General features: G+C 36.8%; 1 protein-coding gene across 3 annotated transcripts in view; it reads left to right on the plus strand.

Annotated features, from left to right (window-relative positions):
• The window catches only part of TMCO1 (transmembrane and coiled-coil domains 1), a 67,661-nt gene that overhangs the window by 46,295 nt on the left and 4,365 nt on the right, over window positions 1-17,001 (plus strand). The window contains exons 6-7 of one of the 3 annotated variants that reach the window (XM_070267897.1): window positions 1,162-1,306; window positions 2,540-2,604. In XM_070267897.1, the coding sequence (XP_070123998.1) occupies window positions 1,162-1,306; window positions 2,540-2,581 (187 nt within the window). In that variant the 3' untranslated portion in view covers window positions 2,582-2,604. Of the gene's footprint in view, window positions 1-1,161; window positions 1,307-2,539; window positions 2,605-12,793; window positions 12,893-17,001 lie in introns of those variants that run through there. The other 2 variants (XM_070267896.1, XM_014739651.3) reach the window with 2 other exon arrangements.

Here is a 17,001-nt window from a genome sequence, read left to right on the forward strand (position 1 = left end):
ACCAAGTGTTTTTCTAAGAGGGAATTTTCTACCCACTTTAACTGGAACCAAATACTTTATTTGGCTAATTTATCACTGTCCATAACCACATTAATTTTTATAATTTTTATTGTTGTCTGATTATACAACTTATTCATAGAAAAGTATGAAAGAAGGTTATATCCCCAGCATGTCAATGTATATATACTGGTAGGTATTTTTTTCTAGCTTTTTTCTAAGCTTTTCTCTTTTAGAAATATTTCTCTTTTTTATTTTGGAAAAAAAGGAATTACTTTCAGACACAAAGTATGTTAAAAGTTATCTCAGTATACTGTATATACAATTTAATAATCTACTTTTTTCATTCACTACTATGTTTTCCATGAATTTCTGTTCAGAAATGTTTGTCCTGTTAGCGTGTATATTGGGAATCTTTGAGTCTTGGAAAAGAGGGTTTATAATATATTATTGGTGTCATGGTTTAGGACAGTGGGGGGCTCTCTGAGACTCTGAGGAGGTCCTTGAGGTCAAAATTATTGTCGTAATAGTTCTAGGACATCATTTGCCTTTTTCACTCTCATTCTCTCATGAATGAACAGTGGAATTTTCCAGAGGCTCCATGATGTGTAATATTGCAACAGCTTGAATGCTGAAGGAGCTATGGGAATCCAGCAGTATTCTGTTAAATAAAACATTAAAGAGATTTAAAAGAAAAAAAAAGCCTTTCTTCTCACTAATTTCTTTTTTGTTTTAGAAAATATACTTATTTTTCATAAAATATTTATGTCAACTATAATGATTATTTACCTTTTTATGATTTTACCTTTTAAATGATTTAACAAATATTTTAACATTTCTCAGTTTTAATTTATAGAACAGTAAATATTGATAGATATGACCTCTAAATGAAAACTTACTGGGTTCCTCAGTAATTTTTCAGAGTGTTAAGGGGTCCTGATACTGAAAAAATTAAGAATCACCTGTTTAGAAAAAGATTGATGGGAAAAATCTAGGCCTTTCCTTACATCCTTGTACTTCAGGTCTCTTTTTAGAATATCACCCTTTCTTTGTTTTTTAGAGATCAAGGGACTTAATGTTCTATTTCTGTCCCAGATTCATCTCGGGAACTAAGTAGCTTGTCAATCTTCCAAAAATAACAATTCTTTGTTTTTTCCTTTGTAGATTTGATGGTAGAGTGGTGGCAAAGCTTCCTTTCACCCCCCTTTCCTACATCCAAGGGCTGTCTCATCGAAATCTGTTGGGGGATGACACCACAGACTGTTCCTTCATCTTCCTGTATATTCTCTGCACCATGTCGATTCGACAGGTGAGTGACCACATCTGCTATTGAATATGTATGTCCTTCCTTACTCTCATACCCTAAATTAGCATTGACTTCTGTAATACTGTGTCTGCTGTTGCTACTGAGATCTTTCAGTTGGTTGTTTTAGAATTCCCTTATATCATCTAAAGCTGTTTCAAATGTGTAAAGATCTAGATTACTAATCCTTGGGGATGGAAATAGCCATAAAACCAAACATGGTTTCCACATCCCATTCTTAGAGCTCTCAGGTTCCTTTTTCATTACAGCTATCTAAAGGTACTAAAGTAAAGAGTGAGTTTGATTTTCCAAGTATCATTTCTTCTTTATTACACATCTGTGCCTTTGTGGCACTTAAGGAAAACAAATAGGCGTAATAATTTGGTGATTTTAAGTTATTCACAACTGAGATAAAATCTGGGTTATAGGATTTACATTTGACCAACATGATAATCAGACATTCACAGTAAAAAAGAGTGAGAGCTAAGGGTTGTAAACTTAACCAGTATGCCATAAAGCCGGCCTTATCTTTTTTTTTTTAGAGGAAGATTAGCCCTGAGCTAACATCTGTTGCCAATCCTCCTCTCTTTGCTGAGGAAGACTGGCCCTGAGCTAACATCCATGCCTATCTTCCTCTACTTTATATGTAGGATGCCTATCGCAGCATGGCTTGCCAAGCGGTGCCATGTCCGCACCTGGGATCCGAACCGGCGAACCCTGGACCACCAAAGTGGAACGTGGGAACTTAACCACTGCTCCACCGGGCCTTGTCTTTGTATACTTTAAAGTACCTTTGTATTAGTATATACTATGCACCTGAAAGCTATATGTTACACAAGTGGTAGATGATAGACTGAAATATAAACTTATAAACTTGGCAAATTGGGGTTATATCATTTTTTTATTGAAGTCATAATAGTTTATAACATTAAGTTTCAGTTGTTCATTATTATTGGTCAGTCACCATATATATATGCCCCTTTACCCCTTATGCCTACCCCCAACTCCTTTCCCCTCTGGTAACCACTAATCTGTTGTCTTTGTCCATGTGTTTTTTTTATCTTCCACATATGAGTGAAATCATATAGTGTTTGTCTTTCTCTGTCTGGCATATTTCTCTTAACCTAATACCCTCAAGATCCATCCGTGTTGTTGTGAATGGGACAGTTTTGTCTTTTTTTATGTCTGAGTAGTATTCCATTGTATATATAAACCATCTCTTCTTTATCCATTCATCAGTCGGTGGGCACTTGGGTTGCTTCCACATCTTGGCTGTTGTGAATAATGCTGCAAAGAACATAGGGGTGCGTAAGTCTTTTTTGAATTGTTAATTTCAAGTTCTTTGAATAAATACCCAATAGTGGAATAGCTGGGTCGTATGGTATTTCTATTTTTAATTTTTTGAGAAATATCCATACTGTTTTCCATAGTGGCTGTACCAGTTTGCATTCCCACCAGCAGTGTATGAGGGTTCCCTTTCCTCCACAACCTCTCCAACATTTATTGTTTTTCATCTTGGTAGGTATAGCCATTCTAACAGGTATAAGGTGATATCTCATTACAGTTTTGATTTTCATTTCCCTAGTGATTAGTGATGTCAAGCATCTTTTCATGTGCCTGTTGGCCATCTGTATATTTTCTTTGCAAAAATGTCCATTCATATCCTCTGCCCACTTTGTGATCAGGTTGTTTGCTTTTTCTTGTTAAGTTGTATGAGTTCTTTATATATTTTGGAGACTAACCCCTTGTTGGATATATGATTTGGAAATCTTTTCTCCAAGTTAGTGGGTTGTCTTAACATTCTGTTGCTGGTTTTGTTCACATTGCAAAATCTCTTTACTCTGCTCAAGTCCCATTTGTTTATTTATTCCTTTTGTTTCACTTGCCCAGCTAGACTTAATATTCAAAAAGATCCTTCTAAGACTGATGTCAAAGAGTAGCTTGCCTATATTTTCTTCTAGGAGTTTTGCAGTTTCGTGTCTTAGCTTCAAGTCTTTAATCCGTTTTGAGTTCATCTTTGTGTATGGCAAAAGATAATGGTCTACTTTCATTCTTTTGCATGTGGCTGTCCAGTTTTCCCAACACCATTTATTAAAGAGGTTTTTCCTTTCTGCATTGTATGTTCTTAGCTCCTTTGTTGAAGATTAGCTGTCTGTAGATGTGTGGTTTTATTTCTGGGCTTTCAGTTCTGTTCCGTTGATCTGTATGTCTGTTTTTGTACCAGTAGCGTGCTGTTTTGATTACTGTAGCTTTGCAGTATATTTTGAAGTCAGGGATTGTGATGCCTCCAGCTTTGTTCTTTTTTCTCAGGATTGCTTTAGCTATTTGGGGTCTTTTTTGGCCCCATATGAATTTTAGGATTCTTTGTTCTATTCCCATGAAGAATGTCATTGGGATTCTGATTGGGATTGCATTGAATCTGTGGGTTGGTTTAGGTAGTTTGGACATTTTAACTATGTTTATTCTTCCAATCCATGTGCATGGAATATCGTTCCATTTCTTTATGTCATCATCAATTTCTTTCAACAATGTCTTATAGTTTTCATTGTATAGGTCTTTCACCTCCTGACTTAGGTTTATTCCTAGATATTTTATTCTTTGTGTTGAGATTGTAAGTTGGATTGTATTCTTTTTTTTTTTTTTTTTGAGGAAGACTAGCCCTGAGCTAACAACTGCCACCCATCCTCCTCTTTTTGCTGAGGAAGACTGGCCCTCAGCTAACATCCATGCCCATCTTCCTCTACTTTATATGTGGGATGCCTACCACAGCATGGCGTGCCAGGTGGTGCCATATCTGCTCCCGGGATCTGAACTGGCAAACCCCGGGCTGCCGAAGCAGAACATGCACACTTAACTGCTGCGCCACCAGGCCGACCCCCTGGATTGTATTCTTGAGTTCTCTTTTTGTTAGTTTGTTATTAGAGTATAGAAATGCAACTGAGTTTCGTAAGTTGATTTTGTACCCTGCAACTTTGCTGTAGTTGTTGATTATTTCTAATAGTTTTCTGATGGATTCTCTAGGGTTTTCTGTATATAAAATCATGTCATCTGCAAACAATGAGAGCTTCATTTCTTCATTGCCAATTTGGATACCTTTCATTTCTTTTTCTTGCCTAATTGCTCTGGCCAAAACTTCCAGGACTATGTTGAGTAAGAGTGGTGAGAGTGGGCACCTTTGTCTTGTTCCAGTTCTCAGATGGATGGCTTTCAGTTTTTTTCCATTGAGTATGATGTTGGCAGTGGGTTTGTCATATATGGCCTTTATTATGTTGATGTACCTTCCTTCTATACCCATTTTATTCAGAGTTTTTATCATAAATGAATGTAGGATCTTGTCATATGCTTTCTCTGCATCTTTTGAGATGATCATGTGGTTTTTGTTCCTCATTTTGTTAATGTGGTGTATCACATTGAACCATCCCTGCATCCCTGGTATAAGTCCCACTTTCTCATGGTGTATAATCCTTTTAATGTATTGCTGTATTCAGTTCCAATATTTTGTTGAACAACAAATATGTCGCTATGTTCAACAGCGATATTGGCCTGTAATTTTCCTTCTTTGTGTTGTCCTTGTCTAGCCTTGGAATCAGTGATGTTGGCCTCATAGAATGTGTTAGAAAGTGTTCTGTCTTCTTCAATTTTTTGGAACAGGTTGAGAAGAATGGGTATTAAATCTTTGAGTGTTTGGCAGAATTCTCCAGAGAAGCCGTCTGGTCCTGGACTTTTATTTTTTGGTTGGTTTTTGATTACTGTTTTCAATCTCCTTGCTTGTGATTGGTCTATTCAGATTCTCTATTTCTTCTTGATTTAGTTGTGGGAGGTTGTATGAGTCTAAGAATTTGTCCATTTCATTTCTTCTAGATTGTCCAATTTGTTGGCATATAGTTTTTCATAGTGTTCTCTTATAATCCTTTGTATTTCTTTGGTATCCATTGTAATTTCTCCTCTTTCATTTCTCATTTTATTTATTTGAGTCTTTTCTTTTTTTCTCAGTGAGTCTGGCTAAGGGTTTGTCAATTTTGTTTATCTTCTAGAAGAACCAGCTCTTAGTTTCATTGGTCCTTTCTACTGTCTTTTCTTTTTCTTTCAATTTCATTTATTTCTGTTCTAATTTTTATTATTTCCCTCCTTCTGCTGACTTTGGGCTTTGTTTGTTCTTCTCCTTCTATTTCTGTTTGGTGTAGTTTGAGATTTTTCTCATTTGTTAAGGTGAGCCTGTATTGTTATGAACTTCCCTCTCAGGACCACTTTTGCTGCATCCCATATGAGTTGATACGGTGTGTTTTCATCTTCATTTGTCTTTGTTTTTTAGTCAGATTTCTTTTTTAATTTCGTCAATGGTCCATTGGTTGTTCAGGAGCATGTTGTTTAGTCTCCACATATTTGTCACTTTCCTAGCTTTCTTCTTGTAGTTAATTTCTTTGTTTCTTTTTTTTTTTTTTTTTTTTTTGAGGAAGATCAGCCCTGAACTAACATCTGCTGCCAATCCTCCTTTTTTTGCTGAGGAAGATCAGCCCTGAGCTAACATGCGTGCCCATCTTCCTCTACTTTATATGTGGGATGCCTGCCATGGCATGGCTTGATAAGCAGGGGGTAGGTACGCACCTGGGATCCGAACCTGCCAACCCCAGGCCACCAAAGCAGAACGTGCGAACTTAACTGCTGCACCACTGGGCCAGCCCCTCTTTTAGTTAATTTCTAGTTTCATAGCATTATGGTTGGAAAAGATCCTTGAGGTGATTTCAGTCTTCTTAAATTTATTGAGGCTTGTGTTATTTCCCAAAATATGGTCTGTCTTTGAGAATGTTCCATGTGCACGTGAGAAGAAGGTGTGTTTTACTGTTTTTGCATGGAGTATTCTATATATATCTATTACATCTGTCTGGTCTAGCTTTTCTCTTAATTTCACTATTTCCTTGTTGACTTTCCTCTGGATGATCTATCCGTTCATGTAAATGGGGTGTTGAGATCTCCTACTGTTATTATGTTGCTGTTAATATCTCCTTTTAGGCCTATTAATAGTTGCTTTGTGTACTTTGGTGCTCCTGTGTTAGGTGCATATATGTTTATAAGAGTTATGTCCCGTTGGTGGAGTGTCCCCTTTGTCATTATATACTGCCCCTCTTTGTCTCTCATTGCTTTTTTTATCTTGAAGTCTACTTTTTGTGATATAAGTATGGCAACGCCTACTTTCTTTTGTTTGCCATTAGCTTGGAGTATCATCTTCCATCCCTTCACTCTGAGCCTGTGTTTGTCTTTAGAGCTGAGATATGTTTCGTGGAGGTGGCATATTTTTGGGTCTTGTTTTTTAATTCATCCAGCCATTCTGTGTCTTTTGATTGAACAATCCATTTACATTTAGAGTGATTATCGATATATGAGGGTTTACTACTGCCATTTTATCACTTGTTTTCCAGTTGTTCTGTATTTCCCTTCTTTCTCATCCTGTGTGTTTCCCCAACTGCCAGTTCAGTTTGGTGGTTCTCTATGATGGTTTTCTCATTGTTTAACATTTGTGTCTCTGTTCCAGTTTTTTGTTTAGTCGTTATCATGAGGTTTGTATAAAAGATCTCATAGATGAGGTAGTCTATTTTCTGATGAATCATTTCCTTAGTTGGTGGGTTCCATCCCTTTCCTCTTCTCCGTCTGAGTTGTTGTTACAACTTATTCCATTTTGTGTTGTGAGTTTGTTGTTAAAATGAAGTGATTATAGTTATTTTTGATGTTTTCTTCCCTTTATCTTTAATGTCATAAGTATGTGTTTGCTAACCTGTTCTGATAGAGAACTGCAGTTTTCTGATTTTGTCTGCCTATTTATCTCCTTGCTCAAGGCTTTGTAAACGCTTTCTTTTTTTTCAGGTATAAGGACCTTGATCATTTCCTGTGGGAGGTGTTTTGTGTCAATGAACTCCCTCAGCTTTTGTTTATCTGGGAAAGTTTTTATTTCTCCATCATATCTGAAGGATATTTTTGCTGGATAGAGTATTCTTGGCTGAAAGTGTTTATCTTTTAGAATTTTATTTATTTTTTATTTTTAAAGATTGTATTTTTTTCCTTTTTCTCCCTAAAGCCCCCCGGTACATAGTTGTATATTCTTCGTTGTGGGTCCTTCTAGTTGTGGCATGTGGGACGCTGCCTCAGTGTGGTTTGATGAGCAATGCCATGTCTGCACCCAGGATTTGAACCAACGAAACACTGGGCCGCCTGCAGCGGAGTGCGTGAACTTAACCACTTGGCCATGGGGCCAGACCCTAGAATTTTAAATCTATCATTCCACACTCTTCTAGCCTGTAAACTCTCTGCTGAGAAATCTGCTGACAGCCCAATAGGAGTTCCTTTGTAGGTTATTTTCTTCTGCCTTGCTGCCCTTAATATCTTTTCTTTCTCATTGACTTTTGCCAGTTTTACTAATATATGCCTCGGAGAAGGTTTTATTTTACATTGACGTAGTTATGAGTTCTTTTAGCAGTTCTCATCTATTATTTCTTTGAACAAGCTCTTTGCTCCTTTCCTCTTCTCTCCTCCCTCTTGCAATACCTATAATCCTTATGTTGCATTTCCTAATTGAATAGGATATTTCTAGGAGAATTTCTTCATTTTCTTTTTAGTCTTCTCTTTCCTCCTCCACCTGAAGCATTTCTATATTTCTGTCATCTAAATTGCGGATTCTATCCTCCATAAATCAGCTCTATTTAAGGACTCCAGATTTTTCTTCACCTCATTCATTGTGTTTTTAATCTCCAACATTTCTGATTCCTTTTTTGTAGTTTCAAGCTCTTTTGTGAAGAATATGCTCTGTTCATTAATTTTATGCCTGATTTCATTGAACTGTCTTTCTGAGTTTTTTGTAACGTTTTATGAAAGCTATTTTGAATTCTCTGTCATTTATATTGTAAAATTGTATGACTTCAGGATTGATATCTGAGTGCTTGTTGTTTTCCTTCTGATCTGGAGTGTTAATATACCTCTTCATACTATTTGATTGGGTGGAATTGTGCCATCGTACAGTGGTAGTATCTACTCGCAGATTCCATCTGCTGCCACTGGCAGTGGGTCAGGAGCTGTGTATTCTGAGCCCACCACAATCACTGGCAGCTGTGCCTGTTCTTGGGAAGCAGTGTTGACAGGGCCCATCTCCTTTTGCCTGTTGGCAGCCACTGCTTTACACACATATGCGCAGGCACTCTGTCAGGGGTCCTTTGCTGTGTCTGACCAGCTGAGCTGGTGCACCACGTGGTGATGGAGGGGGGTTCTTTCTTTCGTGTGTACAATCCCACGGGTGCTCCTACTCTGCCCTCACTGTCTGCCCTCCTGGGCTGTTTGGCTTGGTGAATACTCTCCCATGATTTCTTAGCCTCCTTGGTGTAGAGCTTTCCCATGGACTGGGAGGCAACTCTGAGAGCGAAGGCATCCCTGCAGAGGGCTGCTCAGAGCTGCATGTGGTCCCATGCCCTGGATCACTGCCATTTGGGGAGGGAGGGGAGATACCCTTACCTCCTTCCCTGCCTCCTGGGGGGTCCAGCACCTCCACACCCTCCGCTGTGTGGATCTCTCAGATGTCTCTTGTGTTGTGTGAATGTCCTCTGTTGGTTTATGAGCATCTTTTATGTTGTATCTTAGGGAGGAGAGTCTAAGGGAAGAACTCACTCCACTGTGATGCTGACTTCACTCCAGGGTTATACCATTTTTTGCTCCTAAGAGCAATGTATGAAAGTGCATGTTTCTCCCAGCCTCACCAGTAGAAATTGTCAGTCTTTTGAATGTTTATCAATCTGATAAGTAAGATTTTGATTTGCATTTAGATTGGGCATCTCTATTTGTCTAAGAGCTATTTATATATTTTTTTCTTTTGTTGGTAAATGAGAGATTGTGTACGCTTTTGCCTATTTTTCTATTGGGTTGTTAGTCTTTTTCTTATTTTTTAGCCCTTATGTAGGGAGATTAGCCCTTTCTTTGTGGGCTATAAGTTTCAAATAATTTTTCCAACTTGTCATTTGTGTTTCAGATTTACTTACAATGGTTTTTGCTATGCAAAATTTTATTTATTTACTGGGGATTCTTTTCCCCTCAAATTTAGCAGCCTTTTATGGTTTTTGGATTTTGAATTATGATGAGAAGTATCTTCTCCACTCCTAAATTATGAAGAGATTCATCCTTGCTTTCTTCTAGTACTTTTGTGGTTTCATTCTTTATATTTTAATCACAGGTCAGTTCACTTGGAGTTTATTACTGTGTACCTTATTTGCTCATTTTTTGCCTTCCTGTACTTTGCCAACTATTATGTCATTTTTTCGGAGAAAACATGGATTCATTTGAGATCACAGGTTGCCTACCACTATTTTCAAAGACTAAGAAGCCATTCTTTCGAGAGAGTCGAAAGAATGCAGTGAGCTGAATGATTATTCTTGAGTCTGGTGTGTGTTTGAATATGATGAAACCCTGTCAGAAACCTAGTATTACTATTTTCTCTGGAGTGCCTACCTAAATTCATCTTTGAAATTTGCAAGTCTGTTCAGATCCCAGTGACAGAGGTTTCATAGGGTGCGACTTCTCCTTTCTTTACGCCTTGTTTAGATAATCAGGTGTTTTGGCATGTGCTGGTGTTGTAGTATGGGCTAAGCAGTGTGATCTGAAGCCCTAGCGTAAAAGAATATGGAGGAGTGGGTCAAAACATATATGTTGTACCTAGACAGTCTCAAAGGTTTAAACTTGTCAGTGTGACTGCCCATTGTAGCAGGAATTCTCCTGACGTGCTCTCAAGTCAATCCTCTCTTATATCCAAAAGCTACTTTCTGGTTTCCTATATTCAGTAATTCCAGTGCTGTTAATCTTTTTTTTAATTATTATTATAGTAAAATAGACATAACATAGAATTTACTATTTTAACTATTTTTAACAGTACAGTTCTGCGACATTAAGTACATTCGCATTGTTGTGCATCTATCACCACTATCCATCTCTAGAACTTTTTTATATTCCCAAACTGAAAATCTGTACCCATTAAATACTAACTCTCTATTTTCCCCTCCCCTTAGTCCCTGACAACCATTCTACTTTCTGTATCTATGAATTTGACTATTCATGTTTGTGAATTTGACCTCATATAAGAAGAATCATATAATATTTGTTCTTCTGTGACTGACCCATTTTACTTAGCATAATGTCTTCAAGGTTCATCCAGGTTGTAGCATGTGTCTGAATTTCCTTCCTTTTTTAAGACCGAATAATATTTCAACATATGTATATGCCACATTCTTTTATACGTTCATCCATTGATGGACGCTTGGGTTGCCTTCACGTTTTGGCTATTGTGAATAATGCTGCTGTGAACATGGGTGTATAAATATCTGTTCGAGTTCCTGTTTTCACTTTTTTGGATTATATACCCAGAAGTAGAATTGCTGGATCATATGGTAATTCTGTGCTTAATTTTTTGAGGAATCACCATACCATTTTCCACAACAACTGCACCGCTTTACCCAATACTGTTAACCTTGAGGCTTCAATTCACTACCAGCTTGAGATCATTTTTTAAAGGATCCAAGTAATTTCTTATATTTTTGTTTCAGTGACTAAAAATCATTATTTCATTCACTGGGGGGTTACTGTTTACACTAGATGTATAAAAGGAATGTACATTTTATGCAGTTTACCTCTAGCAATGAGGGTGGCCTTGTTTGTTTTATTGGGGAAGTCTTCATATAGTAAACCAGAATATAGCATCTAGGAGAAAGAGAAACATTTCTGTTATTGATGTCTTTAAAGTCTCACCAGTTAATTGCTGCAGTGGTTAGGTATTTTACCACCTGGTTTCCTGAGTTTATGTTTTTGCAGTCTTTTATTTGTGAAAGATTATGACTACATGTACATATGTGAGTGTTAATAATAACATTTCTATAGTATTTACCATAATCCATTTCTTTTACTAAATGTGAGTGATGGTGTAATTAAACCAACTAGCTCTAGTCCTTTCATGACAATGATAACCCCCTTATTATCATGGAGATTAATATTAGATTGAGTTAAGGGTATCTGTTCCAGCCATTTGTTTCCCCATCCTTAAGAGAACTGATTATCACATTATTAATAATTCCTTGATAGACTCAGTTGTTCATTCATTTCTTCATTCAACAAAATTGAGCAAGTATATGTATCAGGCTCTGTGCTGTGGGTTTATATACAGTTCTAAACAAAACTGACATCTAATGGTCCTTGCCCTCATGAAACTTGTTTCTTTTGAAATAAAAAGGTTAAAATTTCCCACCTTTAGCTTCACTTTAAAAAAACTCGTTATCAAATATGAAGGTGTAGAAGTACATTTAAAATTATTTCTATTGTACTGATCATTCAGAGTAGAAGCATATCAAACAAGAATTAAATGTAAACTAAGGCAGTTTTATGACATATTACTAATTCACATAAGTATTTGTGAGTCTGGTTTTCAACTATTACACATTTTTTTTCCATTCTAGGATGTTATTGATTATTTGATTCACTGTTGACTAAGAGCTTTCAAGGAAAAGCAGAAATAGTACTATACTGATCATATTATAGATTTTAAGACATTCCTCCTTCAGAAACTTTAAATGTTGGGGATAGAGAAGAGGGCATAGTAAGATTGAGCAAATATAGTATTAGGAGGTAAAACATTGACGTTTGAATCTTGTTGCCACTTACTGGATTAGTGTCCTTGGGAAAATCGTATAACCTCTGAGTCTCAGTTTTCACAAAGGTGAAATGGGGTTTAGTGTACAACCTCACCATCTTATGATAATCAGATGACAATAATATAGAATGTTAGCAGTTGTTCTTGAAGTGACACTTTTTAAAAAATCTGTTAACCCTGCCACTTTGGAGTATTTTTTAAAATTAATATTCGTTTCCCAACCCAAGATAGAACAAAGTTTCTTTTTACAGATTAGCACATGATGATATGTCATATCAACTGAAAATAAATCTAATTACCTTTTCTTATTTTTATCTTTCTCCTTTTGTTTACTTCCTTAATGTTTAGTGATAAATGATTAGCTGCCTTGACCTTCACATCACAACTGTTTCCTTTGTATGAATTTGTAGCAACGGAAATGGCAGATCTGCCAGCTTCCATCGGAGGCATTAAGCTAGTCCAGTAGTGATGGAATTCAAGAATAAAAGGAAATTTCTTTAACTCCTAAAATTAAGGTTTTTTCTTTTTTTTCCTTATTATTATTATGAGTCGGTAGATTGAGTAAATGATAGTCTCTTCTATATAAAGTGCTCTAAAGCTAAGTGAAAAATGGTCTATTCTTAGAAATTTATATGCGTGTAAAAGCTATGAACAGAATTTTCCTTTCTTTGACAGCAAATCGATTAGTGATTCTGAGGAAAAGTGGAAGACAGAGTTTCTTATCTTTTTTTTCTTTCATCACCTACATCTTAATATATAACTTCATGTATGTATGACCAAAGTCTGAAAAAGTATCAGTGAGAATTTGTCATTGTCTCCTTCAACAGGTATATGTGCTCAGGACAGTGATAAAAATAGGTAAATTTTATTTTCTCTCACACTTTCAGCTTTCTGAGGGCAAAGTATTTTGATATGCCTTGTATATGTATCAAAATAGCTTCTAATTATGTCATGTCAGTATATCTTAAAGTCATCAGAATGATAAAAGAATTAGATGCCTGCCATCTCCTGCACCTCATCATTAATTTATGTCACTTTATTTAAGGTTTAGAACCTAATTCATTAATGTCAGTATAGCTCATCTACAATCAGGTTATCCACAAGCAAGGTATTGTAGTATTTAATTTCAGATCAGTTAAGAGAGTGCTTGTGGTTCAGAAAATGACAGCTAACTACTAATTGAGAACAGATTATTGAGGCATCATCTTAATCTGTTCCCTTTCTGAATTGTTTCAGTGCATAAATTCAAGACTTTAGTTAGAATAATCCCTGTCAATGCTGAAGATTGATTCAAATCCTTTTAGTATGCCCAGAATTCATCTCTGATGCTGAGAATATAAGGGTAAAAGTGATGATCTCTGCCCTTGTGGAACTCACAGTCTACTTGGAAAGACAAACCCGTAAGAATCGGTAGAATATGATTGATTCTCTTTGTGTGTATCTGTGTGCATGTACAAAATGCTATAGGAGGAAAAAAAAACGTGCTTTGGAAGCATAATGGCTACAGGGATGGGTTCTATGAAACTAAGATTTATACGAGAGGGCATTTGAGTTGTATCTTGAAGAATGAGTAGGGTTTTCCAATCTTATCAGAGTGTTCTTGGCATAGGAAACTTGGAGGCTTGAAAACATAGAGGCCTGAAAGTGTATAGTGAATATAGAGAGCACTGGGTCCAGAGTTGTCGATGGGATGTAACAGGAGATGAAGCATGTCACTGCTTAAGGTGGGTACCTCGCAGTACAGGATTAAGTGATTTCTTTTTCTTTTTCTTTTCTTGTGTGTTTCTTCACGCAAGTCTGCTGGTGACATACTCTCTTTAATCTTTATCTGAAAACATCTTTACTTGTCTTTATTCTTAAAAGATATTTTCACTGGATACAGAATTATGGGTTGGCTGTTTTTGTTTGTTTTAATCCTTTTATCATTTTAAAATGCCTTTCCACTATCTCTAGCCTCCGTTGTTTCTGATGAGAAGTTCTCCATCTCTTTGTATCCCTGTAGATAATGTGTCACTTTTCTCTAGCCTCTTTTAGATTTTCTCTTTTAAATTTCATTTTCAGCAATTTGACTATGATGTGGCTAGGGAATTTAAAAAAAAATTATCCTGCTAGACTTTGTGGTTTTCATTAAATCTGGGAAATTTCAGCAATTTTTTTCTTTTCCTTTTTTTTTTTCAAAGATTGGCAGTTGGGCTAACAACTGTTGCCAATCTTTTTTTTTTTTTTTTCTGCTTTATCTCCCCAAACCCCCCCTGTACATAGTTGTATATCTTAGTTGCAGGTCCTTCTAATTGTGGGATGTAGGACGCCGCCTCAATGTGGCCTGACAAGTGGTGCCATGTCCGCGCCCAGGATCCGAACCCTGGGCCACTGCAGCGGAGTGCACGAACTTAACCACTTGGCCACGAAGCCGGCCCCAGCAATTTTTTTCTATTGGTGAGGAAGAGTGGCCCTGAGCTAACATCTGTTGCCTATCTTCCTCTTTTTGCTTGAGGAAGATTGGCCCTGAGCTAACATATGTGCCCATCTTCCTCTACTTTGTATGTGGGATGCTGCCACAGCATGGCTTGATGAGTGGTGTGTAGGTTCATGCTGGGATCCAAACCCATGAACCCTGGGCCACTGAAGCAGAGTGCCCAAACTTAACCACTACATCACCAGGTCAGCCCTCAGCAATTATTTCTTCAAACTTTGTTTTTTCCTCGTTCTTCCTCTCTTTCTCTTTTGTGATTTCACTTACTTATACATTAGTCTTTTCAGTATTGTCCAGTAGGACCCTGAGGCTCTGTTCGATTTTTTAAAATCTTTTTCTCTCTGTGCTTTAGAGAGGATAATTTCTGTCAATCTGTCATCAAGTTCACCAACTCCTCTGTCATCTCTAATCTGAGTTAACCTTAAGCCCATCCAATGATTTTTAAATTTTGATATAATATTTTTTAGTTTCAGAATTACCATTTGGTTCTGTTTCTTTTTTTTTTTTTTGGCTATCCTTTTTTTCCTGCTGAGATTTCCTTTGTTTGTTTATTATAAACACATTTTCTTTTATGTCCTTAGACATAGTTATTTAGCTGCTTTAAAAACCTTCCTTGTCTACTACTTCCAACATTTGGATTATCTCAAGGATGGACTCTATCTTTTGTCTGTTTTCTTAAACAAGGGTCATATTTTCCTGGTCTTGGTATGTCTAGTAATTTTGGATTGTATCTTGGACATTGTGAATGATAAGCTGTAGAGACTCTGGGTTCTGTTATTCTTTGGAAGAATATTGATTTTTTTGGTCTAAGCAGGCAATTAACTTGGGCCTCAACTCTAAACTCTGTTCCTTTATAGTGCACAGCACTTGAAATCTGTTATTTTAGTCTTAGTTGGGCTGCTTGAAGTATAGTTTGAATCAGCCAGAAATTTGGGCAGAGTTTAGATGTAGAATTTTGAAATCCCCTTCTGTTAGCTCTCTGTTTTTTTCCAGGAATCTTTCCCTCAATTTTCAGCTGCTTTGATTGCCCTAAACCTTGTTCTTTGGTTCTTAAAACCCATAAGACTACAGTTTTATTCTGAGTTTTAGATACACCACACAGTGCCAAATGGGTCCTATGATCCATTATAAGATTTAAAAAATAAAATGAGACTTTTTGTCTTCCTACGCTAAACTAAAATTCAGAACATTCTCCTTGACTGATAGTCAGATAAGGGGCTAAACAAGAGATCTAGGGAAATTTTCTTTGGAAAGGTGGTTGAGACAGAGACAGAGATATTGAGATTGTCTCTTGATCCCCTGACATTTCCCTCCCCCCGCCCCCCAAAAAAATACACCTTCATTACAAAAGAGGCCTTTGGACAACCTAGGGCAGAAAAAAATGACATTACTCTGGTGTAGATTTGATATGCTCATCCCTGATTTCCACTTTGGAGATATGTATTGAAGTCTGCAGTATAATTTGTTACAACCTAGACACATTCTAAAATGTTAGAGCCACAGGACACTGTGGCCCCTTGAAGGTGTTTGGTGGGGAAACTTGAAGGGGCCAGCAGGGGACTTCAGGACCCCAACTCTATTTTATCTGTTTTCTGTATTGGGTTTTTACATGAGATTTTGTTTAAAGAAAGGATTCTTTGGCTTAAAGGTTTGAAAATGATCTAATCAGCCCCCTTTTAAGTGTAAGGAAAGTGAGATTTGGCAAAGTGAAACATTGCCTGTTGTTCCTTTGCCTACTTGTACTGGAACTCAAGTCTTCTGACTGCTAATCCAGTCATATTTCAGCTACACCAGTGTTGCACTATCGTTTTTTTTTTCAGTAAATATTTAATATCTACGTCATTCTGCCAAACAGCCTGTTGAGATATAATGTGAAAACTCTGGGGCTCCTGGATGGGGCCATTTGAGGCAATTGGATTTTGTACACAGCTTTATGGATACAGTAAAGATTATGTTTTGAGAACTTGATGAGAAGTTGTAATCAATTGGAAGCAAGGGCTGGCTGCCAGATGCCAGAGAAACTAACAGAGTGAACTGAGGATTGCCATGGCTGAGTTATTTCAGCTAAATGACTAAGAAATAAAATTTAGTAGAATGTATTTATTACCAGTGACCTGGGTCTTCCCAAAATATCTAGTTAGCAACCAACAACTTCCTTTTCTTGATCACCGGTTCTTAACCTTCACAAAGAGGAAGGAACGCAAATCCTGTAGTGGTATTTTTCTGGGTTTCCTGCCAATAGAAGGCATGATTACGGGAAAATGGTTTTCCTTTGTTTTTCCCTTCTGACATACACTCTTCAGTTTTTACCCTATTAGACAGGACTGAACAGAAATTTAAAATCAGTGTTTTATATTTTTCCAAAACCTTACCACATCTTACTATATTTTGCATTTATATTGTGTTGTTCCATATCATCTTTATAATATATTAAAACTCCTGTCTTTTAGCAAAATACACACAGGCATACCTTGGAGATATTGTGGGTTCAGTTCCAGACCACTGCAATAAAGTAAATATTGCCTTAAAGCAAGTCACATGAATTTTTTGGTTTCCCAGTGC

The sequence above is a fragment of the Equus caballus genome, chromosome 5, assembly GCF_041296265.1.
Source record: "Equus caballus isolate H_3958 breed thoroughbred chromosome 5, TB-T2T, whole genome shotgun sequence".
Taxonomy (NCBI): Eukaryota; Metazoa; Chordata; class Mammalia; order Perissodactyla; family Equidae; genus Equus; species Equus caballus.